The sequence below is a fragment of the Protopterus annectens genome, chromosome 3.part0, assembly GCF_019279795.1.
Source record: "Protopterus annectens isolate FY-2018-M chromosome 3.part0, PAN1.0, whole genome shotgun sequence".
Lineage (NCBI taxonomy): Eukaryota > Metazoa > Chordata > Ceratodontiformes > Protopteridae > Protopterus > Protopterus annectens.
Genome location: NC_056731.1, coordinates 1,549,115,822 through 1,549,142,858, shown reverse-complemented (window position 1 = coordinate 1,549,142,858; position 27,037 = coordinate 1,549,115,822). Strand labels below are relative to the sequence as shown.

The following is a 27,037-nucleotide window of genomic DNA, read 5'->3' as shown; positions in this document are numbered from 1 at the left end:
TTTATTGTTATGGAGTATTATCCACCACAGACAGCTTTGGTCAAGCTTGGGGTGGTACATGGGGGGGTAAGGAGTTTGGTGCCGTGAAGTGGGACCACAAGTGCCAAGGCCTTTGTTATGTGTAGTTCACCATTCTTTAACTATGTTTTTAACACAGCCAATAGCCCACAGCAGTATTGTGTTTTTGTTTTTTTTTTTTGTGTGTTTAGGCAGCAGGAGGTTTTGTGGCTGGCCATTGATTTGGTGTGTTTTTTTTTTCAGAGAGCAGCTCTCACCTTTGCATCTGGAGACTAGGGGAGAAATTTGCACTGGGGGGATTGGTATGGTGGGATATTTCTTTTCAAGGGGGAGGAGATTTTCTGTGGTGTTTTTTTCTTTTTGGGTGAGTGATTCTGGAGGTTTTTTAATTTTTTTTTGATTTTTTTTTTATTTTCATTATTTTTCTTTTTTGTTCTTTTGGGCTTTTTATGATTTTTTAAATTGTTATATTTTTTTGCTGTTATTGATTTTTTTTTTCTCTTTTTTTTGGCCTTTTTGATTTTTTAGGAGTTTGATTAGTTTTTTGTTAGTTAGTTTGTTTTTGTTGTAGTAGCATGATTTTTTTTGCTCTGGTTGTAGTAGCTTTCTCTTTTTGTTGTGTAGTTTGTTTTTGGCTTTTAGAGAGTGGGCTGATGTTTGTTGGGATGTGGAAGATTGTCTTATTTTATTTTGGTTGCTGATCTAGGGATTCAAGGTCCATTCCAGTGAGGCAAGTGTAAGGTTGGTTTGCTTTGACTTTTGGTCTTTTTTACTTTGTTGGGGGCCTTGAAGGATTTGGATGTGGATTTTTGGTGAGTTTTGCTTTGAGGTAGTTCTCGGGGGGTGGAGTTTTTCTTTTTGGTGGGGGTGGGTGGATCTCTGATGAGATTAATTTAATTGTTGATTTGAGCTTCGTCTCCCAGTCTAGTTGTGGATGTGCCATGTGATTTGTGCTTACTGTGTGAATCTCCTCTTGTATGGTCTAGTTTGTTTGTGTGTATGTTCTTGTAGTTTGTTTTTGAGCTTATGGTTTTTTGAGAATGTGTTGTTGTTTAGTTTGTTGTGGGTGGATAGTTAGTTAAGAATCCCTGGTTTTGTTTGTTGAGTTTGAGCTGATGGTGTTGGATATGTTTGGGAAGGTCTTCTGTCTTTCCCTGGGAGTTTGAGGTTTCTTTCTGTTTGATGTTAAGGTCTGCCTGATAGTTACTTAGGTGTTAGTTAATTTGACCTGGGTGGTCTTGCACCTTTCGATAAGCCACTGCTGCGTTGTGGTGGGTATGAACTGGGAGTGTGGGTACTCCCTGAGTATGGGTCTCTCCCCCTCCTTTGTCAGGTTAGTGATATGAGGCATAATGGCATGATATTGCCTTTGAGTTTCTGGGTTGCTTGGAGGGCTTTGACCAGGTTTCACAGGTTTTCTCCTCTTTTTCTCCATTGAGTGTTCTTTCAGGGCTTCTTTGGGGGTTTCTTGCTGATTACGTATAAGTCCTTTTCCATAGTCTTTTGTCCCTCAATAGAACAATCTCATAATTCAGAGTCAATGTCCATATTACAGGAAATCATCTCCCACTGTCTGAATTGCATGCCAGCTATTAATTGGCTGCACACATTTGCTAAGTTCATAAGGTTGTTTAGGCAGCTGCATTTGCGAGAGATTTGTGAAGCAACAGAAAGTCAAACAGGATTGTTCATTGCTCAAAAAAACAGAGAACCTAAAATATCTGGAAATATAGTCATTCTATGTACAATTCAGATCACAGCCATTTCACTTTATAAGAAATGGATGCAAAGACATGTAATGACCTAATACTGCAGTTGTTGTTGTTGTTGTCTTTTCCCGGTTAGGGGTTGCCACAGCAGAACTCCGGTCCGCTAATGATTGGCAGTAGATTTTGACGAACGCCAAGGTGCCAGCTCGATGTTCAACCTTCAATGAAGGCACACCCATTTACGCATGTCTTTAGAACGCCCACCCAACCGCGGGGATGACATGCAGACTCCACACAGAGGGCACTCCCCGCACTCCAGCTGAGAATTGAACAGGAGAACCTCTTGCTGTTAGGTAACAATGTTACTGCTGCACCACCGCGGATGTTGACCTAATACTGCAGTATGTAAAAAAAATGTAGTAGATAAACTCATAGCATAAATTGGGAGTTAGTATGCCAATTACATTTGATCTTAAGAAGTAAGCTGTTGGCAAGAACTCCCTTTTCATAGTGATACAAACATATTTTGAAAGGAACTAAACAGTACCTCAGTATTTACAAGCAAGCTTTGTTCATATTGTTTATGGTACTCGTTGAGGGAGAGTTAGAATAACAGAGTAATTATTTACAGAGATCAGTTTCCTGACACAGATAGGTATATGAAGACTATTGTTAAAGGATTTGCAGCACGTCTGGCAAATGCAGAGAGCAATGCAGGAATGAATGTGTACTGTAAAAGCTGTCTAAAAAGACGCAGACAGAATTCAAAAGTTACTTAATGGTCTGTTTTCTACTGTTGAATTCTTATTGGTTATTAATGATGGCCATAATAAACATACTTTCCTTGACCCAGTCACCTCAACACTTGTATTGCTATAATCCCACTCATAGATGTAGTATTCCTTTTATTTGACATATCTGGAATTATGAAAACTGAGAATAATCCACCATGAAATGAACATCATTTCTCTAACTTTGTTGTTAACCCAAAGAAAATGAATATTTGTTACCCATAAGCAAATCACTGAAAGATTACATCTACCTTTGGGAAGTCAACGAAAACATCATTTATTAGAGGAATAACATGCAGACGTTATATTGAGATTATTTTATACAGCAGGCACATATTATTATAGTACTGGCATTTATCTGCACAGACAGATCTGAAACTGTGCTGAGATCAAAACTTCCTTTATTCATCCAGAACACTTGTTATGAATATGTCACTAGAATGTTTAAGACCAGTTGACTGGGTCTTACTGCCTAAACAAAACTGGTCAAAGTTAGATTTGGTTATAAGTAAAACGGTAGATAAGTAGGAGCGCAGAATTTGTGTAAATGCAAGATCATAAAAGTTTTAATGGAGATTTTCTCCTTTCACTACTGCTGTGTGACAGTGGAATAAGCATAATTAAATTAGGAAGCCCCCATAAGGAGGGACAGATTCCTTCCTGCAGCAAAATGTGTATTTTAACCTTTACATGTGACTTGCAGGGAAAGCATATTTTCAATCAGTTGTTATCGGGCAATATATTCTGAAATTAGCATATATCTGCTGTTATTAGGGAAAACTTTTAGAATGCATGACACCAGAAATAAATCCAGAGTGAATGTATATGCTGATAGAATTAGCTAATATATGCAGTTTTTGTAAAGGAAAACATGTTCTGTTTAATAAAATAAGATCCAGACTGTCATTCTTCACTAAAAATTATTGTGTAGCTGACATTAATAGCTCCATGGTAACTGTTAGGAGAAATCAATATAATACTACAAGACAATGTCCATTATTTCAATTAACAGTGACAATGTTAATTACGTTTTGAATGTAGTCAAGATTCTGACACCATTATTACTGATGAGATCATGGAAGGTTTTCAGAATGAATTCATAAGGTTTGATTGTTAATCGTATGACCTTCTGGAAGAGAAGACAAAACTTTTTAAAGCAGTTTTTCCTCTTAAGAAGAGAATGCAGAAAAAACATTTTGACACTTTCATAATTATGCAGAATAAACTTTAACATATGAGCCTGACAATTCAAAATTCTGAAAACAAAGCTGCAGAAGTATACACTTTCCCCCCATACATATCAATGATTTTACAATTTTTGTCAAAATTTGTAGGATTGGTATTAACTAAAGGTTTAGCAGCAGAAGGACTAAGTAAAGCTATAGCTGCTTAGTCAGGTTTGGGATGAATATATAAAAATTTAAAAGGCTGAGGATCTTTGTCCAATCTATCGTCCTTTTTAGGGGCAACTGACTGACTATCAGGAAAGCTGCAGGCAGTGACACCATATTCTCCAATACTGACTGTACAGGAGGAATGGAGGTAGGTTTTGAAATTCCATTTGTAAGAGCTCATAGCATTTTCAGAGGGAGCGAGAAACCTCAGTGTTCTCCCCTGAAAATACTTGCACATTCTGGAAATTGTCTCAGAAAAAGAGAAACCCTCACAGACAGAATCAGATACCATGCTGTCCTCTGAATCCGAGTCAGAAACTGAGGAGAAAAACCCTACAAATTCTCCTTCATTTTCCTATCCACATTCAGAATCTTGAATCTGTTCAGAAAAAGAAGTATCCCTTTTTCTTTTACCAGAAACCACCTAAAAAGAAGTATCAATAGTTTGAATTAGACCTTGGGTCAGACCTCATAAACGATTCCTGTCCAAGGAAGCTTGAGCAGGACCTGATGCATGTTTAGTTTTCAGTTAATTTTTGTCAAGAATGGTGGGACCAACACAGCTGTTAATGACAACAGCAGCTTCTGTATGGATGGGCACAATATTTTGAATAAACAGGGAGGACTTCTCTCCCCCTTTGCCCAGGTCCAACAAGAGTGGCTCTCCATTGCCTATTAAGTGGACCTCAATAGCTGCAGAGGATTTGGATAATCCCTGGTCCATAGTGGTTGTAGGTACTACACCTAAGGGATATGGGATAAAAGATGACTGGTCTGAGGAACCAGCTTTGGCTACAGCAGAGTCATCTTCCTACAACTGCAGCAAAGTATTAGCCTGCTGTGGTGGCAAAGGCTATTTGCTTAACTTTTTTGTTTTTATGGCTGGAAGAAAGACCAACAGTGAGACCGGTAGTATGTTCCATGGTCAAGTCAAAAATGGTACCTCTTTCCCAGGGAAAACAAACAACACAAGTTGGTAATCATTTAAAGTTGTAAAAAGTCACTTTTTCCTAATAAAAACAAAGTAAAAGGACTTTGGTATATTTTCCCAGTTCCAAAAAAGTAAAATAAACATGATTTTCTAATGGAAAAATAGTTTTCAGATGTTTTTAAAAACTTTTTAACAGACAGGAAAAATTGCACCCACATTTAAAAGCACAGTTAAGTCTTGAGACAATCCATTAAAACACAATCTGCTAGAAGAAAAATAACTTTCTAAACAGGAAAGTACAATTAAACAATAAATATTTAAATGTTGACGTTTTGTTTTTCCCTAAAGAGAACTTATCTGCACATCAGTGGAGCAGCACAAGCCAACCACTGATTCTCAAAAGCCAGCAGAGGAGCACTCTCTTCAGCAACAAGAAAATTCTCAAGTGCTTGGCATTCAAACTATTTTTTTAGGAAACTCTGCTCAAGCTGCCTAATGGTTTGAGCACATGGATGATCACCTGAGGCTTTATAGCTGGCTGACTGTGATATCCTTGGCAGGATGTAATTCATACAGCTAAAGCTACTGCAGCAGTGATTAATATGAAAAGCATCAGTAACTATCATTTATGGTTTGAAGGCAGCGAGTAAGGAGGTAAAATATGTGCAGGGTTTCGGAGAACTGGCTGGAGGCCATGATGGTGGTGCCACCCCATAAGGGGTGCTAAATCATGATTACTCCACGGGGTATGTGAAGTACTTTGCTGCCAAATTCTATGCACATGTGAATAGCTGCAGAGATACATCTGTTCCCCTCAAAAATAAATACAATGCAATATCAAAAACATAACCCCCATGGAGGTACCCACATATAAACAGGCTGTATAATAAAAAGGAAAAAAAATAATTGAACGCAAATCTATATTTTGGTCAAAATCTGAGAATGTTTTCGTAAACTGAGGTCAAGATGGATAGGTGTATGCATTGAGGTTTAAACCATGACTCTGAGATGGAAACAACATCAGGGTGGTGTTCTTTTATCCATTGCTCAAGGTGGTGGTACTCATTTTGGATACTGCAAACATTAAATAAACATTATGGCATTGGTGTGTGTGCATGGAACATATATTACTACATACCTAGGGATGTTGTGAGGTTCATACAATCTCTGGACATGCAATAATGTCTGTGCCATACACACCACAAGTGCCTTATTGAACTAATAAAATAGACATTTGTATTTTTTGCAGTTTGAATGATATTTTTAGCAATTTATATATGATAATTATATGTTTTGTAGTATGTTTCACTGTAACACAGTTCCTCCCAAGTTATACTTTTAACTGTCTGTAAGTTTGGTAAAAAATTTATATAAAATTTATTTAAGGGATACTTCTGCCAAACTGTTATACGATATTCCACAGTGCAGTCTTTAAACAGTTGCTAACACTTCATAGAAGCACATCTGAGTTCTGACAGGCGAATAGGTTGAGAGGAGGAGATTTAACGTATCAGCAGCATAGTGTTTCATAAACATGTATTCATGTTTGTTTTCCATGTAATAGTTTTTCAAAAATATTCACAACAGTAATGATCCTGGTGACAACTCTAAGGACTGAAAGATACGTATATGCAAGGGACAAAGCCCCACCTATTATTTTTTAATTGTTTTAGCTGACAATGTGCATGTTGCATCCCAGAAATATTCACATAAGTAATCACTTTTGTTGCAAATCACAAGAACTGAAAAACACATATACTTAAGCAGCAATGGTCCCCCACACCCATCGTTTTTATTAAGTTGATTTAGCTGATGGTATGCTAATTAATTAGGTTTTCATGATACTACTTTTCTGTGTGACTTATATCTATTTTAATATGTATTTATATTTATGCAGCATTTTACTTTTGTGTTCTATAGCTTTAAATTTACCCTTCTGACCAAACACTGCCTGGCTGAGTCTTTCTACTCCATTTCATAGGTTCCTAGATGTATACTAGGCTAATAACTACCCCTTTTATGGAATAGGCTCCCCATCCATGATAATCAGAGTTCCTCCCTAACCCAATTCAAGTGCAACTTGGACAATTGGATGGGAAACCAGAAATTCATCTCTGGTTTGGCACCTAAGTCTCTAATGGACAAAGGTAACCTGTAAATGGTTAATCTCCCAGGCACATGCTTACACTTATCGAGGGTATTAGAACTTGTCAAAGATTTGGGATGCATGGCTAGGCTTAAAAAGGCCCTTTGGTTGTTAGTGTAGTAAACACCTATGAATCTATGAACCTATGACCACTGGGGCTATTTTAAGCCTAGCCATGTATCTCAAATATACCTGACAAGTTTTCATACTCTAACTTTATTTTTGGGGGTATATGTTGGCTAGGGCTTGGGTCATCAAGCATTTATAGGCTATCTCTGGCCATTAGAGCTATAGGTGCTATTGGTGCCAGACTAGGAATGAATTTCTGATTCCCCATCCACTGGTCCAAGTTATGCTTGAATTGGGTCTGGGAAGAACTCTGCTTCACATGAATTGGGAAGCCTGTTCCAGAGAAGGGTAGTCTCTGAGACATATACCTGTCCCTCCAACATATCCTACTGATGTCAAGACAAGTTTTAGGTCCACAGACTGGGTAGTTGTTTTGCATATGTGCAGAAGGTCAGTTCTAGAGAAGTCTAGGATGTGTTGTAGGCTAGGTATAGATCACCTATCAACAGCCTGTCGGGCACTGAATTAAGGGATAGGGTTTTGAGGCAATCCAGAAATGACATGTTGTTTAATCCTTGTATTCTTTTTGAGAGAAACCTCTGTGGACATTCCAATCAATGATGTGCTTTGTCAGGTACATAGCAAAGGGAGCATTGTACTCAGAGATTAGTCTGATTAGGGCTGAGTGCAGAGGAATGATGACTTCTTTGGGCCTATATGTCATACCCTTGCTTATAAACTGTGCAATATAGAATGATTTACTTACTACCATGGACACATGATGGTTGAAGCCTAGGTCACTGTCCACATGTGTCTCCAAGTTCCAGGCTGCAGTCTCTACTGTTATGGTGTGTGTGCTATCATTGTGATAGGTTCCAGGGACGCCAGCTTCCCAAAGGATACTATTATGCTTTTCCTGACATTCAGTTTTAGACAATGGCTCTGTCAGCAGTTATTTGGCTCTGTCAGCTCTTCTTGGAGGGTATTAGTGTCTTGGAGGTATTCTATGAGTGCACCTAATTTGTAATCCTGTGCATAATTTGACTCCTAACTTGGAGATGCTGTTGCTGTGGGGACTGTTTTGGCTTCATGTTATTCACTTCCTGTCTCTCTTCCTACACTGCTTCATGTCCTGTTGGTGGAGTTTATACTTTCACTTTCACTTGTTTTTTTTTTAACATTCTGGGTGTCTTTCCCTGTGTCTGACCAGGTAATGTTTAAAGTTTTAGTGTTTTTATTTCTGTAAGTTGTGTTTAATTTGTGCCACACATCTGATTTTTGATTTATTCTATTTATTTCTTTTTATACAAAATTAGTATGCATTTCTCTTGGGGCTGTTGGTTTCTGGCATTTGGTGTTATTTTTATTTATTAACTTTTTTTTTTGTTTTGTATTGCTTCTTTGTTTGATAGTTTTGCTCACCCTGCTAAATGACCTTTCAAGAAGATGGCTTTTGAAGTATATAATGAGGTAGGAATCCGTGACTGTGAGGTCTGGGTGGCCTGCGCTAGCTTTTATTTTTCCTGGGCATGGAACAGATTGGATGCATAAGTAGCTTACAATCTCACTGAACATGTTTCTTTGCCCATTTTATAAAGTAAGATACAATCATGCCCTAGTGTATAAATGTAATGATACACTGTTGAAACCAGGGTTAAGACTGATGTCTCCAGCTAACACAGAAAATTTGAAAATTGTCAAGATGCACTTGGAAAGCCTTCCTACTGGAATGAGTGACTATTTAGTTAATTAAACAGGGGTATAAAATAAGCAACAAGTGAATTATATAGTTTTTGCCACCTGGCAAAACTGTGTGCAATGATTACAGCTGTGTAGGGGCATAAATGTGTGGTGAGGACTTAAGCTAAATATGGGTATGGATATGTGGTTATGGGTATATCTGTTCATGGTATGAAGGCTATGAGTTGTTGATCCTTTTGAGGTAGCAATGGGTATACCTGCTGCTGACTCTGCTGCTTCATATAGAAAATACTGTTCTGTCAGCTGAAAGAAGAATTAAAAAGAGAAGGAGGGTGTAATTGTGATAAATCATCATGAAATGTTGTCATTTAGTGTACAGCTACCTGTTATAAGTTGTAAGGTAATTATCTGCCTGGAAGTGAAGCAGTATTATGCCTGAAGTCTAAAGGCAGATGAAATGGAAATGGAGTGAGAGATGCTTAAGGCCACATAAAAACTCACCCAGGGAGTATTTTTATCTGAATATCATTGTTACTAAGAAAAAGTTCTGACACAAAAGAGCAGATCTTGTTCTCCTTATGTGAGCACCAGTAGTTTAACTTTGTAAACAACTAGATACTACTCTGGTATATTTTTAGTAGCTAATTTTTCTCAAATATGTACTTGTTTTCAGAAATGACGACATAACATATTAAGTAATACAAACAAAAGTATAGGGTAATATGGGGTATATAGGGCAGGCCCAATCCTAGTCTAGCTGAAGGCAATGTGCAATTGGATGGTTTCTAGGCTACTAAGGACACAGACTAACTCTGCTAGTATCATCTCAATATTTGTATTCTCATTTGGATATGTAAGAAATGCTATACTTTAACTTTCACTAGAGATAATCTCTAGTCTTTTCTCCTCTCAACTCATTATGAGAGTGATAAACAACATGCTTTGAGCATGTCTTCCCTGAGTGGTCATCTCTCAGACAGATATTATTATTATCAAACCTGGGGACTCAAAAAAGTGTGAATAATGCAATTCAGAATTCTCATGTCAAGATACCTTTCTGTCTGTATGTCATTACTGCTCAGACGTAGTTCTAATATACTACTATAAGATGTCATCTAATAGAGAAATAGCATGGTATACGTAATAAGAAATTTATATCAACTGATACAAATGTAAAACACTTTTATCTGTTGTAAAATGCCAGAGCAGTTAAATTCAACAAGTGTACTCTTTATACTTGAAATGAAGGAAGAAGCACAGCCTGACTGAACCATCTCTCAGAATGAAGTAGTATTTTCAATTAATCCTGAATCATTTCCAGGAAAATTACCAAGGTACAGTATACTTCTACTTCTGGGCAAAAATATCCAAAACTAAATTTTTGTTACAAAGGCACACAAGACTGTTATGAAAAATAATGTAACTATTTTTTAATTATTAATTAACAACAATTACAAAACAAATATCATTTAATAAAAGTATTAACCTTTTCAATTTCTTCAGTGTAGTGATCAATGAAGTCTCTTGGCTCACCCACTTTCCTGGTGTTTTTGTGTTCTATTATGATTTGCCGCATGAAATCATTGATTAAGGATATGGTCTTGAAAATATATCGGTGTGGTAAGGGAAGCCATCGGATGATAGGAATACCATTGTAGACCTTGTAGATATAATAATAATAACAGTATTAGTAATGCAAAGTTATCATGAGTGGAAGAGTAGGGTGAAAGTTACTGAAAACTGTAACAGATCAAAATGTTTTCATTACCATGAAACAGCTGTGCTATGCTTAACCCCTTTTCATATTACTACATTGCATGATGTGCTCCTTATTTCTATTAGTTATATAAAATATTTGGGGGGGATACATTCTTTCTTTCCTTATTTCATGGAATTGCCTCACAAGAATTTCAAACTGTGAATGCTACCTCCATGCATTTTTTTTCTATAATAACCTGTCGGCTGCAGAAGAGGTAGCAGGTAGCATTGCTTTCATTAATAAGTTAGTGTCAAGGTAAGTATTTAACTAATGAAGAACACATCTGGATGCCACCATGCTCCATTCCATGGGCTCAGACTTCTGAGTGTCATGCAGCAATACCATAAGTGCATACTTACCCATAAGTCTACTCACTTTAGGAACCTACTATCGGATTTTTAACAACTTTTACATGCTATGCCGAGATGCTCCATCAGGTTTCATCAATGTATTGATTACAAGCCTACTACCTACATAGGAAGGGACATTGTTCAGCATCTGCAAAGCCCTTACCAGTAGACCAAGCCTCTGCTGAGTTACAGTGACATAGATTGATCATGCACTCTACAGGTGGACATCTCACATGACTCACAATATGGCTTTGTTTTTTAGAGAATAGAAGTTGTCACTTATTTGTAGTCTATCAGGGATTTATCTGTATGTAACTCCATACACTAAGGGTATTCAGCTGATAACTCACACCTGTAGGTTTATTACCATTTCTAGTACATAAAACTACAGGTATCATGTCATTCAGAAAGCAAATCTGCAAAAAGTGTGGTTATGCTGAGTCTGTGAATGTCCTCCTACTTGGTCATTGCATCTCAGAGCACTACCCTTAATTATAGCTCAACAAAAGGACATCCTGGAAAAGAAGCAAGATTTGCAGAAGTATGAGATAATTCTCCAGAGCTACAGTAATCTGTGAGTGAACCTGATGAAATGGAAAATAGAACAAGACACAATAATATGAGGATTGTAGGTCTGCCACACCACATAGAGGGTTTGTTTGTCTTTTTGTCTTTTCCCGGTTAGGGGTCGCCACAGCGGAACTCCGGTCCGCTAATGATTGGCAGTAGATTTTTTTATGGTGCCGAGTTGCCAGCCCGATGCCCAGCCTTCAGCAAAGGCACGCCCATTCACGCATGTCTTTTTGAGGCCACTCGACCGTGGGGAGGACATGCAGACTCCACACAGAAGGCACTCCAGCCGTGAATCGAACAGGAGAACCTCTTGCTGTGAGGCAACAACGCTACCGCTGTACCACCGTGGCTTCACACCACATAGAGGGTAATAACCCCTAAGCTGTCATACCTTCTGAAGTGAAAAAAGACATACTGGGCAGGAAACGGTACTTGTGATTCAATGTACTCATAGAATCCCTCCTAGAATGCCACATACTAGATACCCTAGGCAGTTCATATTCAAATTCCTGAACTTGACTGAGAAATAACCTACCACGATAAAAGCCAGAATGCTAAAAACAGGGTGAGCAGTTGTGAAGGTAATGCCAGGCTACATCTCAGCACTGTTGCTTAAAAGAAAAGCTCTGGTCTCCTACCTAGTTCAGATTTTTTGAAGAAAGGGAGTTTGCAATACAACTAATATTCACAGCATGTTTATATCTAGCAGAAGACAATGAAATGCATACATTCACTTTAAAAGAGCAGGTAGAAAGATATATTGCAACAAAGCCCTACCTCAAAAAGAAATATTCTCTGAAATTACTCCTAACTCAGGAAACCTAATGGACTGCACTGAATCCCTCTCAAAAATAGGGAGACACCCCCAACACTTACCCCATCCAAGCCTATGGAGGTACAGAAGGCAAAAGTGAGAATGGCATCTTATATGGGGGGCAGGAATAGAGATCCAGGTCAGCTAAAAAGGACTATGGTTATAAAAACATAATGGGGCTTGGAAATTAGAACTCAATTTCTGGGGTCCAGAGATAGAGATACCAAAGGTAAATGTCAGTGAAGCCTCCTGAAGTTAACCAGCCAACATGCATTGATATTTTTAATATTATTGTATCAGATGCCTTATCTAGGCCTAGGAAGGCAGTTGACTTAATTAAGAACTTCACCAAGAACATTTTGCCCTCATTCATTGCCTTGATGACCTTCTAAAAGAAGGTACACCAGGTTCTGTATATGTCTTTTGGACAACACACATACATTGAACTGGAACATAGTATGTGGGACTGACAAATGGGTAGGGGATGTTTTTTTATTATTATTATTAAATGTGTGTGTAATGCCCTGGTTAGAGGGGGCATGTTAGTTAATTTAACCAGGCTCAAGTCCTGTACCTCAGCTACAGATGGCAAGAGCCAAATCTTCTATATCAGCTATGAGTTGTGTTGCATTTGCAAGGAATTGTGAGTTTCAGTACATTGACAAGGGATTGTAAGTTTTAATACATTTGCAAGGAATTTTGAGCTTCAGTACATTTGAAAGGAATTGTGAGCTTCAGTGGAAGAGAAGTTAACTGCAACAATGCTAAGTCTGTTTTCAATGTGCAACTGTTTTGTGTAGCAATTGGTCTTTACTGTTTGGGCTAGAGAATTTGAAAGCACTGTTAGTAGCATGACAGGTAACATACTTGCTTCTGAGCCTTCTACTCCCACACCTTGTAAACAAATTGCTACTATGTTGCACTATTGGGGAAGGGGGTGCTGCAGTTTGTCCTCCTTTGGATGAGATACCTTTCTGGTTTGCCATCCATTCCCTATTGCAATATTAACAGCTGTAACATAGCCAATTTATTCTTTAAGGGCAGCAGGCTATAAATTTGTAAATAAACAGTGAAATATAAAGTTGTTTGCTAGTACCAACCTCTTCACTAGTTACAGATCTCATTATATTGGAATTATTCAGATGACTTTTACTTCTGCAGAGATTGTGCATGTTGACTGATATTGGTGGACTCTAATGACAGACGTGTGAGGGTTTTTTTATGGTAGAAATGTTCTGAAATGGTCAGATTTGTCATTATTGGTTCATACATATTGTTTCATTGTTTACTGGAAATAATGTTAAAAACTACAGATTTAAAACACATTCTAAAAAGTGGTGCTGTATTATACAAGGAATATAATTTAGTACAATCAGGAAGGTGAATCAAAGAGCATATGCATGAATGCATGTTCCCAAAATGTGTAAAATGGCTCTGCTGGACAGAGGCACAGGGAACTAATCTAAAGGGGGTGGCGAAAGCCAACACATTCTGGCTAGGCTTATAAATGCCTTCAGGCAGATAGCCTAGTACCTACCTATGAACCTATAAGGGGCCTGTGGTTTGAAAACAGCCCATAGGGAAACTTAATCTGCCACTGGCCAGATGCATTTTCTTTGAACGTGGGTTTCAGTGCTGTTTAAATGAATGTGAGTTTCAGAGGCAGAGAAATTTATTATTCATGCATAGTCTGTTTTCATTGTGAGGCTGTATCAGTGTCTGTGCTATAAATTTTGAAATAAATGTTTTAATTTAAATCCAAATATCTGTAATTACTGAAGAATTAAAGAAGAAAATAGTATCACACTGACAGGTTTTAACAGTGTTTATGGTAACTAGCGAGAAATAGCCAAGTAATGGGATACTGGAATTTCTGGGGGGTTGGGGGGGCCCAGAACCATTACCCTATCTAGGGTCCTATTTGACTATGGTGTAGCTTTGGGTCCTGTGTCTGAAGGTTTCCCATGTCACTGTTAATTATTTCTATGATAATTCTGTCTGTGGCTTTGCATATAGGACTAGTCAGACTAATAGATCAGTAGTTCCTATTCCAGTGATGGTCTGGCCTTGTGCAGAGTGATGAGGATTGCAGTCTTCTATTCATGTGTCATGAAGTCTGTACAGAGGCCAAAGTTGAATAGTGATGCCAATGGCTCTGACAGATTATTTTAAGGCTATTTAGAAGGCATCCTGGGATATTTTCAGTAGGTCATCAAGGCTGTATTCTTAGCCTTAGAGAATATATCTAAGACCTACTCCCTACTGATAGTTGGAGGAATTATGTTACTTTGTAATTTTTGGGGATAAAACATAAACTACATTATCTGGCAGAAGGAGAAGCTGCAAGATTCTTGAAGAAACTTTTATTATCCACAAAGAAATAGATTGATAAGCACGTTCATCTATGTAACAATAATGAACTTCTTCAGATAAAAATGAACACAAGAGGTTTTTAAATAAGGTCCAAAACAATCATGTAATCAAAGGATAATGTCATTAAACCCTCCCATTTGCATTTCCTAAAGTGCCAAAGTGCTATTTAATGTTTCATTCAAACTGTATAAACACAGTAATCTGAAAATGTAAAAATATTCATTTACTAAAATCTTAAAATGTACTGAATAAAAATAAATGAACTTATTAAAAGTAATACAACAACAAGGAGAAAACTAATAAACATTAAAGTACAAATGTTCATTAGGATGTTAATTCATACACAAACCTATATGGAAATGTTAATAATAGTACTTTATCTAGTTAACACTTGATGCTTTAAAGTACAGCTGATTAAGCAAAAGTCATTCAAGCCTGGCCAGTTGCAAGCATTTAAAAATAATTGCAAAAATAATTATTTTTTCTCTAACCAAGTATTTGAAATGATGGTTAGGGTACATGTGAACATGTTTTACCAATGCATTATTCAGATGCATTCTTTTTATATCATTTTCATGTTCATAAATCTGGTCCCATAATCTATGTTCCATTTTGTCTATATAAAAACACGGGCAGAACTAGCCTAATCCAACATATACAACTCCTTTTGATTCACAATTGTATCTATCCTTTATATGATACCCTTTACCACCGGTGCTGAAAGAGTCACCAGTATTAATGTATTTACAATATGAGCAATGCCCACATTTTTTCATAGTGGGTCTAAGGCTGTTATTATATGCATTGGTAGTATTATTGCATGCCATATTCTCCAAGGTAGTTTTAATGTTTGAGCCCCTATGGTGTACTATGTTGGATCTTTCATCCATTTTATTTTTAACTAGAATGTCATCATACATAATCACTGAATTTTTGTTCAAAATTCACTTAAGTGTCTTGGAATCACTGCTGAAACATGTAATGAAACTAGCAGTTAGCCTAAAGTTTTTTTGTGTTCATCCAAAAATGGAAAATTGTGAGTGAGATGTAAGCCCTACAGCTGAAGTATTTAAAATAGGTTTAAAATATCTTGCTGTTCTTTTACTGTATAATTCTCATACTAATTCCTGAAGAAGAGGTTTGAGATATCCTCTCCTACCAAACATTCCTACTAAATTATTGCACTCTTTTTCAAACTGTGAATCTAACTTAACCATCTTTGTTGCCCTTGCCAGCTGCCCCTTTACTACTGACATTTTTTGATGGTATCAGCAACAAAGAAACCCAAAGGATCCACCACGGCAGAATATGAATAACATCTTATGGGTTTTGTTGTTGCTGTATTTGTTGTTTACCAATTTGGTCCTTCAGTTCTGCTATGTCTGGTTTTGTCTGTTTTTTGATGGATGGGTGCAAGCTGGTAAAATCAAGAAAGGTATTAGAGTAGGTATTTTTTCAGAATATTCTGGATATATATCCAATGCTTTATGTTCATTACATGGACAATATGGACAATATTTGCATCCTGTAGAAGGACAACGCAGAGAACATTGAGTCTTTTATGCAATATATCAGTTCTACAACTATCTTCTTATCTTTTACATATGAATGAGCATCAGATAGGATAACCTACCTGGATGTATTGTTGGAGAAAGACATAAGGTCTGACAGATAAACATCCAGCAAAGATAGTTACTTTTTTTAGTGTCATTTGAGGCTCAAGGCTGAATCCCAGGAGAAGAGGGATAATTTATTATAAAAAAGAAGGAGGTTTGAATTAAAAATACAATGGTGCATGTATCATCTATAGATTTATTTTGAGCAATGAAAAAGGAAAAAGAAAGACAAATTGAAATTATAGGTCAGATGCTGTAAGAAAAATATAAAAATCATTACTCTACTGCAGAATGAAGTTTGAACTCTCAAGCTTTGACTGTTTGAGCTTCAACTTGCTGATGATCGGAGCTTCTTCACAGGAAATCACTTTCAGTGAGTTTTCCTTTTGGGGGATCCCCATTTTTGAGTAAGTGTAACATCAGAATTGGTATATATAAATTCATGACGTGTGGGGCTTGCCACCATACAAACACACTTAAAAAAAATGTTGCGTTCACTTTTGTCTCATAGTGGAAGCTATAAAAATATATGGGAAGAACAAACAGCAAAAAATAAAAGAAAGGAAAAAGGGACAGGATGGAAGAAAAAGAATTTATCAATGAAAAGAAAGTTAAAAGTTTGTGAGATTGGTTGGAAAAGAAAAAAAAAATGTATACTATGATTTTTAGATAAAAAAGTATACCCATGGAAGGAATTAAAAGAAAATAAAAAAGGCAATAAAAGACAAAAAGAAAAGGTTTAAAATTTTTATGAAGCAGACAATGTTAGTGGAGCATTTCATGAGACAAGTTACTGGTTAAAGGGAAGATGAAATATAAGGCGATGGAGGAAATAGTGTTGACCTGAGAGAAGAAGAAAAAAAAAAACATTGTTTTTGGATTGGAAAAAGAATAAAGAATTATGGGAAAAGTTTTAAAAGGAATATTGATATAAAGGATTTAAATGTATAAATATATTATATAGAAAGAATGATAAAGTAAAGAAATCTGATATTGATAAACACAATAAAATATTGTTTATGACAATATGGGTGCTGTTGAAAAAGCTGTGATAATTTGTCATATAACAAGAAAATGGAAGAAGATAAAATGGAAGAAGATAATGTGTTAACTGAACTAAGAAGATGGTTGTAGAAGAAAGGGTGTGAGGATAGAAGGTAAATATAAAATAAAAAATAATGAAATAAAGAGAACTGTTTAGCTAAGTTCTTTTGTGTTGATAACTTATAAATAATTTTAATCAGGAATGTAAAAAAAATGAATCTGTAAATGATTGCTTTAACGTTTTTTATATTTTTTTGTATAAAATGAATGTAAATTTTAATAAAGCATCCTATCTCTTTTAAATAAGTTTCATGAGATAGTTTACATCCATCTGAGCTACCACCAACCCAGGCAGATGGGGCCTTGGTTTAATGTCTCGTCCAAAGTAGAGCACACTCAGCAATGTAGCTCTCATTTACACTGCAGTGCAATGTCAGAAATTAATCCCATTAGCTGTTATAGGAGTAGAACCCACAGCCTTTTGCACTAAGGGTGAGTTTATTATCTGTTGAGTTAGTGAGACTAATTAAAAGTGTGAAAAGAAGGAAAGGTTATATCCACCGAGCAATGTATTTGCACATTGTAGTGTACATATGAATCCTCAAATAGCAATATGAGGTAATTAATTTCAACTGAAAATTATATAAAATACCCAGGCTTGAAAGTAGTGATATAAAGTCTGCATTATTGCAGAAGGTAATGTACAAAGGAAACAAAGAATCTAGTCTCCAGAATGGTTTAATTGAATATATTAATAGTGCATGATATGTGTCATACTAGTGAAGGGGAAACAAAGTAATGTTTTGGGTTATTGCATTAAGTTATGGTTATGAAAGGAGTGTCAAGAATGTGATGAGAGGAGAGTATTTTCAAACATGTAAATAAATGATATCCTTCTGTTTGCATCCTGATCATATACTTAGGGTGTTGGAAGGAGTGAATACAAGAAATTAAGTGCAAGCACAATGGCTAGGAATTTGAATACTCATCTTGGTATCCATGGGTTAAGACAACAGCATGCCATTATAGGAATGTCACTTAATGTGCAAGGCATGTTAAAACCACACAACAGAAGGCATTTGTTGAGTATATTGTCAGAAATTAAGCAAAGTTGGTTTGTTTACAGGACATCACAATGAAGAATAAAGATAAACAGAGGATATGAAGGCTATGGAATGGGTCAGGATGCACAAGATGGTGTAGGTCTGCGAAAAGACAAGTGGTAACATTGGTCATAATGCTTTGGACTGGATCAGGATAAAAGAGCTAACAGACCAGATGGCATATGGGTCTTAGTCCTAGTTAAAAGAGGGTCTCAGAACTTAATTATTGGGAACTTTTGCAGTCCCTATAATAAAGACACTGCCTTGAGATTTCATAAAATAATGGTTATTTTTCAAAGGCACAGAATGTAAATTTAGGGAACAGACACTCAACCCACAATTTGGTTTGGACCATGCCACAGTATATTCTACTTTTATAGATAAGAAAAAGCTGGACACATCTCATCATGGTGGTTTGACCCACTTTTATTGAAAGTGGCCCAGACCAAGGAAACCACAAGGCAGGGGATTAAGTAATACTGGGAGATCCTACCTTACTATGACAATGAGTTGTGGCTTAACTTTTTTTTTCTTTTTTATTCTTAATTCAGCATAATAGGGTTAGTCTCAGCTTTAGTATGGCAAAAAAAAAGAAAAACAAAAAAGAGGGACTAGCTAAAATAGGGGCAGATGGCTGACTAACTCTACTGGAGAGGGGGATTAAACAACAAAAATATAACATGGACATGCTAAAAAGGATCAATGGGGAAACTATATTGATAGGAAATTCACACTATCAAGTAAATGAAGGGAAATGGAAAATGTATAAGTGCTTTTACTGGGTAAGAGGTTTCAACTCACAAAACTTTATAACCTGCAGAAGTATAGAAATGGCAACTGTAGGACTGAGAGACTGGAACAGCCCAGTAGTAACAGATCCAGTGGACAGAAATTAAATTTTAGTACTGGAATATGGGAAACAGTTTGTTCCAGATGAAGTAAAGGCTTGGGAATATCAAGAAATGATCTGATTGGTACAAGTGCCTAGAATAACAATGGTGGAGACTAGGAAACTATCAAAAAATAATGGAATAGAGGTTATGATGACAATTTATGGGCTGACTTCTAAGAAAGCACTAAGGATTGATGGGCTGACTGCTGCAGAATTCTACAAGACATATAAAAGGAGTTAGTATCATTACTGTTATCTTACTATAAGGACTGTGAAGGAAGAAAGATTCCATTCAGTACTAACATTACTAAGATGATTATGTTTCCTGAAACAAACAAGGATATGGCCAACCCACATAACTATAGACCTATGTCTTTGCTCCAGGTAGATCTGAAAATGTATGCAAAAGTCTTACTAAACAGAATGACTATGTTGCCAAAGCTGATATTGCAATAACAGCAATGGTTTATAAAATATAGATCAAGCAGTCCATTCCTGGTAAGAACTTGGTGAAATATACAGAGATTATGCTCTCAAGAATTTAAATGCAGGGGAACTATTAAATGATTTAAAAAAAGTCTCTGGCTCAATAAAATGGCTGTTTATATAACACCTGATGGAATCAATGAATTTCCCAAAAGAAGTTGAAAGAAAATGCAAAGCAATTATTTCCACAAATGGGAGCATATCAAGGACCACAGATATGACCAGAAATATGTGTCAAGGCTGCTGTCTGTTCCTATTGTTATTTGTCATAGCAATGGCATTTTCTGTATGTTTCCTTTCAAGCACATTTCATATATAGGTATACCCCTTCTATAGGAAAATTGTTTCATTTCCACATGGTTTGCAGACAGTTGTATGTTTTGACTGTCCTATCTTGATAAGAATGTAACTAAGGCATTAGCAGTTATTCTGATGTTGCAAATATGAATTGGAAACATATGAGAATAACACTCAAAATCTGTCCATTATCAAGAACAACCAAAACATTGCTGGAAAATCCCCAGAAATAGTCTGAATGAAAAGGTAGTCTTCATAGTCTATTATTTCATAATAATTATGACATACCATTTGATGTCTTATTGACACCAGCACTAAACCACTATTAGGAAATTTAGAATACAAACTTTTAGACTGGCAAAGAAAAATGTTCCCCTTCCTCATGAAAGTGTAAATAATAAAGATGTATATTCTCCCCAAAGTACTATTCTTGCTGAAACACATCACATATTTCCATAAAAACAAATATTTAAACAAATTCCAATCATTAGCCTCCAACTTTTTGTGGTATGGATCTCATCCTAGAGTGCAAAAGAAAAAAGTACCCATCCCCTCAAGATGGGGGGTAAGGCATCCTTGATCTTATGAGGTAACACAAATCTGTGAATCAATGTCATTATATAAGAGCACACAACACCCAAGACAGCTGTGGGTCCCTTTAGAAAGTATAATAGTGAAGGACGTGTGGGAGAGAAGTACAAGATCCCAAGACACCAAAATCTGGGACTTGGGGGGGGGGGGGTAGAAGCGAAAGTCTGGAAAGGGACTACAGATAAGAAGGGTGACATGTAGTGGAGACCACAATGGAGATCCCCTAATATGCAGACAGACTCCAAGTGAATATTCTGGAAACTCACTGCAGGAATATACTGCAAAAATGGAAGGTTCTTCAGAAACATGAGTGTAAGTGGTGGCAATATGTGCAGGTACAGAATGCAGAATCAGAGACTGCAAGAGGTAATCCAGAAGGACAGCCTACTACACATTTTAAAGAAACAAAAGGACTATAAAGGGAAATATAAAAGGAGTCGAGGGTAATATGGCAATTTAGACCATCGGTATTTAAATCAGATTGTGGTCATATGGAATGATGCCCTAAGTACAATTGAGAAAGAGGTATGGTTGAAAATGTTATGTGGGCTATTGAGCTAGAAGCAACTAGATGGCCAATTAGACTTCAGCTCTAACAACAGAGGATATAAGGTTTTGGATATTGTGCCTAACCCATACACAATGAAATATAGAGAGGGCTATTCAGCTTTGGCTGAGGGCAGTTAACTGGTCCTTATTGGGCTTTACATTCAAAATGTGGAAATGCCACTAGCTGAATGTCAAGTGAAATCAGTTCAGTGTACCACATAAAAAGCTCTAAATGAACCACAGCAGGTGTAGATCTCCAAGAGTGGCAGGAATACTGGTCAATACTCTTAAAAGTGGTCTGCTCACCATCCTTCCTGTAGCAAAGAGATTAAGTTAAATGTGTGGAGTAGAGGACTAGAGAAGGATAGTACTGCACTAGCCATAGATGTAGATGGACCTGCGGAATGTGGGAAGGAACACTTGTACTGGACATTGTGGAAACTTTGAAGGAACCCTGGATGCCATTTCAAGCTGCAGTAGACTTGATCATGGAGCTGCCATACTGGAATTTTACATAATTATTATCATATCTACCAGTTTGTATACATATATGGTTGAAAGGAGCAGGAGAATTGTCATTGTTTATAATTCAAAGCTGAATAAGGCTAACAGTTTAAAAGTTGTAACAACCGTGAAAACTATGGTAATTTCTCATTTTTGTATCTTTATTCAAATGGAATCTGAAATGTAATGCAATAAGAAGCTGTGGAATGGAGGGGAGTATGATGGAACCATGATAGAGATAATAGGAACATGTGAATGTAAATTTCACTGTGATAAGAAATGTCAAGATTATCATGTGAATGATGAAGTACCATGTTTTATTATTGGACAGCAACAAAGAGTGGAAATGTAATAAAATGGTTGATAAAGATTGATATTTGTTAGAAAAATATGTACTCAGGGAAGTGTAAGTTTGTATGACTATCTCTTATAGAAACAATCCATGCTTGTTGCACTGTAGTTTGACATGGTAATCAGTGGACAATGGTCAGAATCAAGCCATTATCTTCCCAAGAAAATAAATCTTTTCACCTGGAAAATTAAGAACCCCTAAGGAAAGTTTTCCACTGCAGAGAAGCTTCCTGTACCCTAAGACTGTATGAGCTCTCTGACATCCTCACCTTCCATTGCAGAAATGTAAATGTCCACAGTAAACAATTTCCTGTCACTGCTTCTGAAAACTGCAGTACTTTCCATGCAGTGGTGAAAACCTTCACTAGCAAACAAAACAACAAAGACCATTCTTTCATTAATTCATTCATTTATTTTATTCCATTTATTAATCAGGGTAGAGTTAAACCACACACGTGAGCACGTGTGCATGCATACACACACACACACACACACACACACACACACACACACACACACACACACACACACACACACACACACACACACAATTTTAGACTCATCTTAAAACACTGTCTGGTTAAATTACTTACCTAGAGTTAAACAGTGAGGAAATGGAGACATCATCCATTTTTGACACCCACTTTATTCATTTTTGGGTTATAGGGACATGTTGTGTGTCCTAGCAGGGGATGGCTATAAAGCAGGAAACCATCCTGGGTTATATCTTAGTTAACCACAAGACACAGACACAATCATGCCATGTAATTTCAAATCCAAGGTAATCCAGATAATCACAAATCTGCCTTCTCACATCTTTGTGAGGGAAAAGTAGAAATCCTGGAAAAGGCTTACCCTGGCAGAGGAATGACATGTGTACCCCGCATAAAAGGCACTGCAGACAATTAACATTTTTGGACACTTATTCAAACTATTCTCTATTCTGTGTAGCCGTATTCAACAACTGACATCCTAAATAGGAACATTATATCAAGCAAGTGTTTTCATTGTCATGACAATACTGCTGTAAAATGGACAGGGCAGACTTTACAGCAATGTTAGCTTCACAGCAGCTAGTTAAAGGTAGAACCTGTTACACTTTGCAAGTGGGTGGGGTAACATAATTTGTTCATTTGATCTACAAAACAGATTGTCAAAACTTATATGGTCAAGACCATATGGTCGACAATTTAGTTCACCAATCAACTAAAACAATAGAAAAACACCCTCAAACAATACAAACAATGTTTTTGCAGGGAAAAAAGTCCCATTTGACCCCCTTGCACCCCCCTGATAATTTTATATAACAACTCCAAGATTGCACTATAGTGGCAAAAAGGACAAATTGTCTGATCCCCATGGACTGCAGTCACAGTTAGAATGGTTCAATGAGCTATATTGCCTACCATATAGTCTCAACCATATGGGCTTCTACAATCTGGTTCATCGATCAAATGAAGGGAACACTATAATACACCTGTTTATTATTAATAGTTGACATTTGTCTCAGACAAAAAAAGAAAGTGAAAAGCTAGATACTTATGTTGAGATATACTGCATTATTCATGTGGAGTTTGTGGTAAAAATAACTTTTGTGCTATTAACTTTTTATTTAGTGTTTGTTAACTATGGTAAAAGACTATTCCAAAGGATACATTTCAGACACTAAAAGCAGACCAGCACATGACAGGCAAATGCAATGGAAATTAAGATGGAGCAATTCTAACAATTCATGCAAAAATATATAATAAGTGATAAAAGGGTTCTGTACAAGGATACATGCGATGTAATATAAAAAAGAAGAATCAAAACCTGTGAATAATAAAGTAAATGGTGCAAGTCAAAGGAAGGCACAGTAAAGGCGATTATATACACTGAAAGAAAAATAACAGAAGGAATGATCATAATCTGTAACCTATAAGAGTAGGACCAAGTGTAAGTTCATAGTTCATAGTTTAGTACTAGGCTAACTGCCCCTGCAAGCCATTTTAAGCCTAGCCAGTTATCCCTTGGGAGACTCAAACCCTGAACCTTGCGTTTGTAAGGCAAACACCTTAGCCATTAAGCCACCCTCCCAACCTCCTAATCAAAACTTGATTAAATTAATACAATTAGAAACTGAAAACAATTGAGATGTTTTAAGAGCAGATTAGTTGTTAAAAAAAACATTTGGTAATTTATCGCAGAAGAGCTACAATTTTAAATGATTATTTTCCCTTTTTTAGAGTAAGGCATAATTCTGTTTCAGGGTTTTGGGACTCCTTCATTTATGATGGATGGCCCATGTGTGAAAACATCATCAGCTCAAGAATGGGTAATAGGTTCATAGGTTCATAGGTGTGTACTAGGCTAATGGCCCTGGAGCCTTTACAAGCCTAGCCCATAGAAGTGCTCTGGCATTGTGCCACTCGACATCAGTTCCCAGTCCCTCTTTCAAGTAGAGCCACTGGAGTGATCCCCGGGGTGAACATTTTATTTCCCATCCACTCATCAAGATTTCTCTTGAAGAGGGCCAGTGAGGTGCTCTGGCTGACATGTATGAGAAGTCTCTTCCAGAGTATGGGCAGTCTCTGGGTTATGAACCTGTCCCTCCAGCATGTTCTGTTGATTGTGATAATGAGGTTCAGGTCTCTGGAGCATGTGGTGCGATGGGATTGGGATTTCTTTAGATGTAGCAACAGAGCTGGGTCAGACATGGCTTTGTAAGTCAAGTAAGTAAATGGAATAATATATTATTCTGAAAGTATGTTTACCTGCAGTGCACAGGCCATGGTCTACTGTACTCCATGACCAAGATTTTCCAAAACTTTATATGGTAAAACTTCTAGCAAATGGAGTAATCAGCAAATAATGAAATGTTGTAATATCTGTAATAATTATATTAATAGTCTATTAACCAGTATGGTCTAACGAATGGGGCTATATGTGAAAAAAAATTCCAGCCATTCCCTAATATTTACTTTATTCAATTCAGGATTGTAGGCCGGAGAGTAGAACCTATCCCACTAGGCAGAGAAAGTATACCTGGATCAGATATCAGTCTGTCACAAGATGCACAAATATACCCCCTCACACATGTCATGCATGCCTGTGGGCAAGTGGAAGCAATACCAGGGAGAGGGATTGCTGCCTTGTGTGAAAGAATTTTTTATAATAGAACTAAATCAAGAGTATTTCTCTGATGAACCACAGAACATGTTAATATGTTTAAATACTCATTTGAACAAAGACACATAGATTGCAGAATGGTACAGTGATTAGCATTGGTACCTTCCAGCAATTTGTTTTCCAGTTTTATTCCCTGTAAGTATGGCTTATGTTCTGAGTCTGTATGTCTCCCCCGTGCATGCATGGGTTTTCACCAGAAGCCCCATTTTTCTCTCACATCCCAAAAAGATACTAATCGGTGAATGGTTGATTTCTGAATTACATAAATGTTTTCAGGAAGTACCTTAGTAAATGTGTAAATATGTTGTGTGACAATAGTAGCCTCTATAAACTATTTCTCTGTTCTATATATACCAAATCTGCTGTTATAAGCTCCAGCTCCCAAGCAACCATGAACAGGATAAAGTGGGCATCACTGTTTGGCAGTTAGTCTAGAAGATTAAAGTTATGAGCTATAAACATCCAGGGTTTGATTCTCTCAGCGAACTGTATAACCCTGAACAAATCTTTTAATTGACAGTGACCCTGGTTCTCTACTAAAAAGGAATGATTATGTCAGGTGGCCTTATCTAGTTAGCAAATATATTTAAATATGTGTGTTCATACAAGTGTTTCTTTTTTACTTTATTTATTATTTTTGTTATTTTACCCTCTTTCACTTTTCACTTCCTTTTACATGAAAATAGTGAACAAGTAATTCAGCTGATATTTCTGTTTATGTCAGTTTAATGGAAATTACTCCATTACTGAGGTCAAAGTGTATATATATATATATATATATATATATATATATATATATATATATATACATACACACTTTGAAGGCATTTCAGCTGAGATACTGAGCAATTTGAACAAGAAACATACATTTTATGCTTTGCTAAATTGTCTCTGTGGTAAAAGTGAAAAATCTGCAACTGATTTTATATGATTTTAAAGCTATCAGATTTGTCAGTCATGATCATTCTGCTGAAAATATATGCTTTCATGGTGTCCATGCTCCACTGACTCTAAATACTTAGTAATTGTGTTCTTCATAAGAGATTTGATCATTGTTCCAAATGCTTAAGTCAACCTACCTGGCCATTACCTTACTGCCTATTATCTGCTTTTGCATTGTAAACAGGAATCATACCTACATTTATCGTTCCTCAACTACCTCCCTGTCCTCTTACAAAAATTGCTAAAGAAAGTGGGCAGAGTTTATTATTATATGCCACTGAGTTCTTTCAAAAAGCTGGGATAAGTCTACTCAGGTCCCATTGGTTTAACTGCTTTTAAATTTAAGAAGTCTTCCAACTCTTGCTGATAGAACCAAAGCAAGATCTTCAAGGAAGAACAAACCTTCTTGGTGAACAACTGCCATTAATAGGCTATACAATAGGAGAAAGAAATTGCTGTCTAAGAGTAGGAAGGAATGGTCTCAGAACTGGAAACACTCCCACCTCAACTTAAAAAAACAAATAAGACTCTTAGTGAAGTCATCCAAATCTAACTATGAATCCAAATTACCTTCTCTATCTATGGACAACCACAAGGCATTCTTTAGTTACATCAGTAACCTCAAAGGTAAGGTCCAGATTTACGCTGAACTTGTAGTTAATGGTCCTACATATAATGAACTTGTGGAGCAAATTTGCTGGCTGACAGGTTCAGTGAAAACTTCACTCCCCTTTCCCCACCATATATACCCCAAAGCATACATAATACCTATGCCCTGCCTAGTATCTCCAAAAAAGCAGGTCTTAAATGCCCTCTCCAAGGCCAAAAACTCAGCCTCTGTATGACCAGACAACATCCTAGGCTGT

At 36.7% G+C, this 27,037-nt stretch overlaps 1 protein-coding gene across 1 annotated transcript in view; it reads right to left on the bottom strand.

Annotated features, from left to right (window-relative positions):
• Positions 1-27,037, bottom strand: part of LOC122796845 (cytochrome P450 2F2-like) — a 313,872-nt gene that overhangs the window by 99,594 nt on the left and 187,241 nt on the right. The window contains exon 5 of the mRNA XM_044065588.1: positions 10,246-10,419. Within this exon, the coding sequence (XP_043921523.1) occupies positions 10,246-10,419 (174 nt within the window). The remainder of the gene's footprint in view (positions 1-10,245; positions 10,420-27,037) is intronic.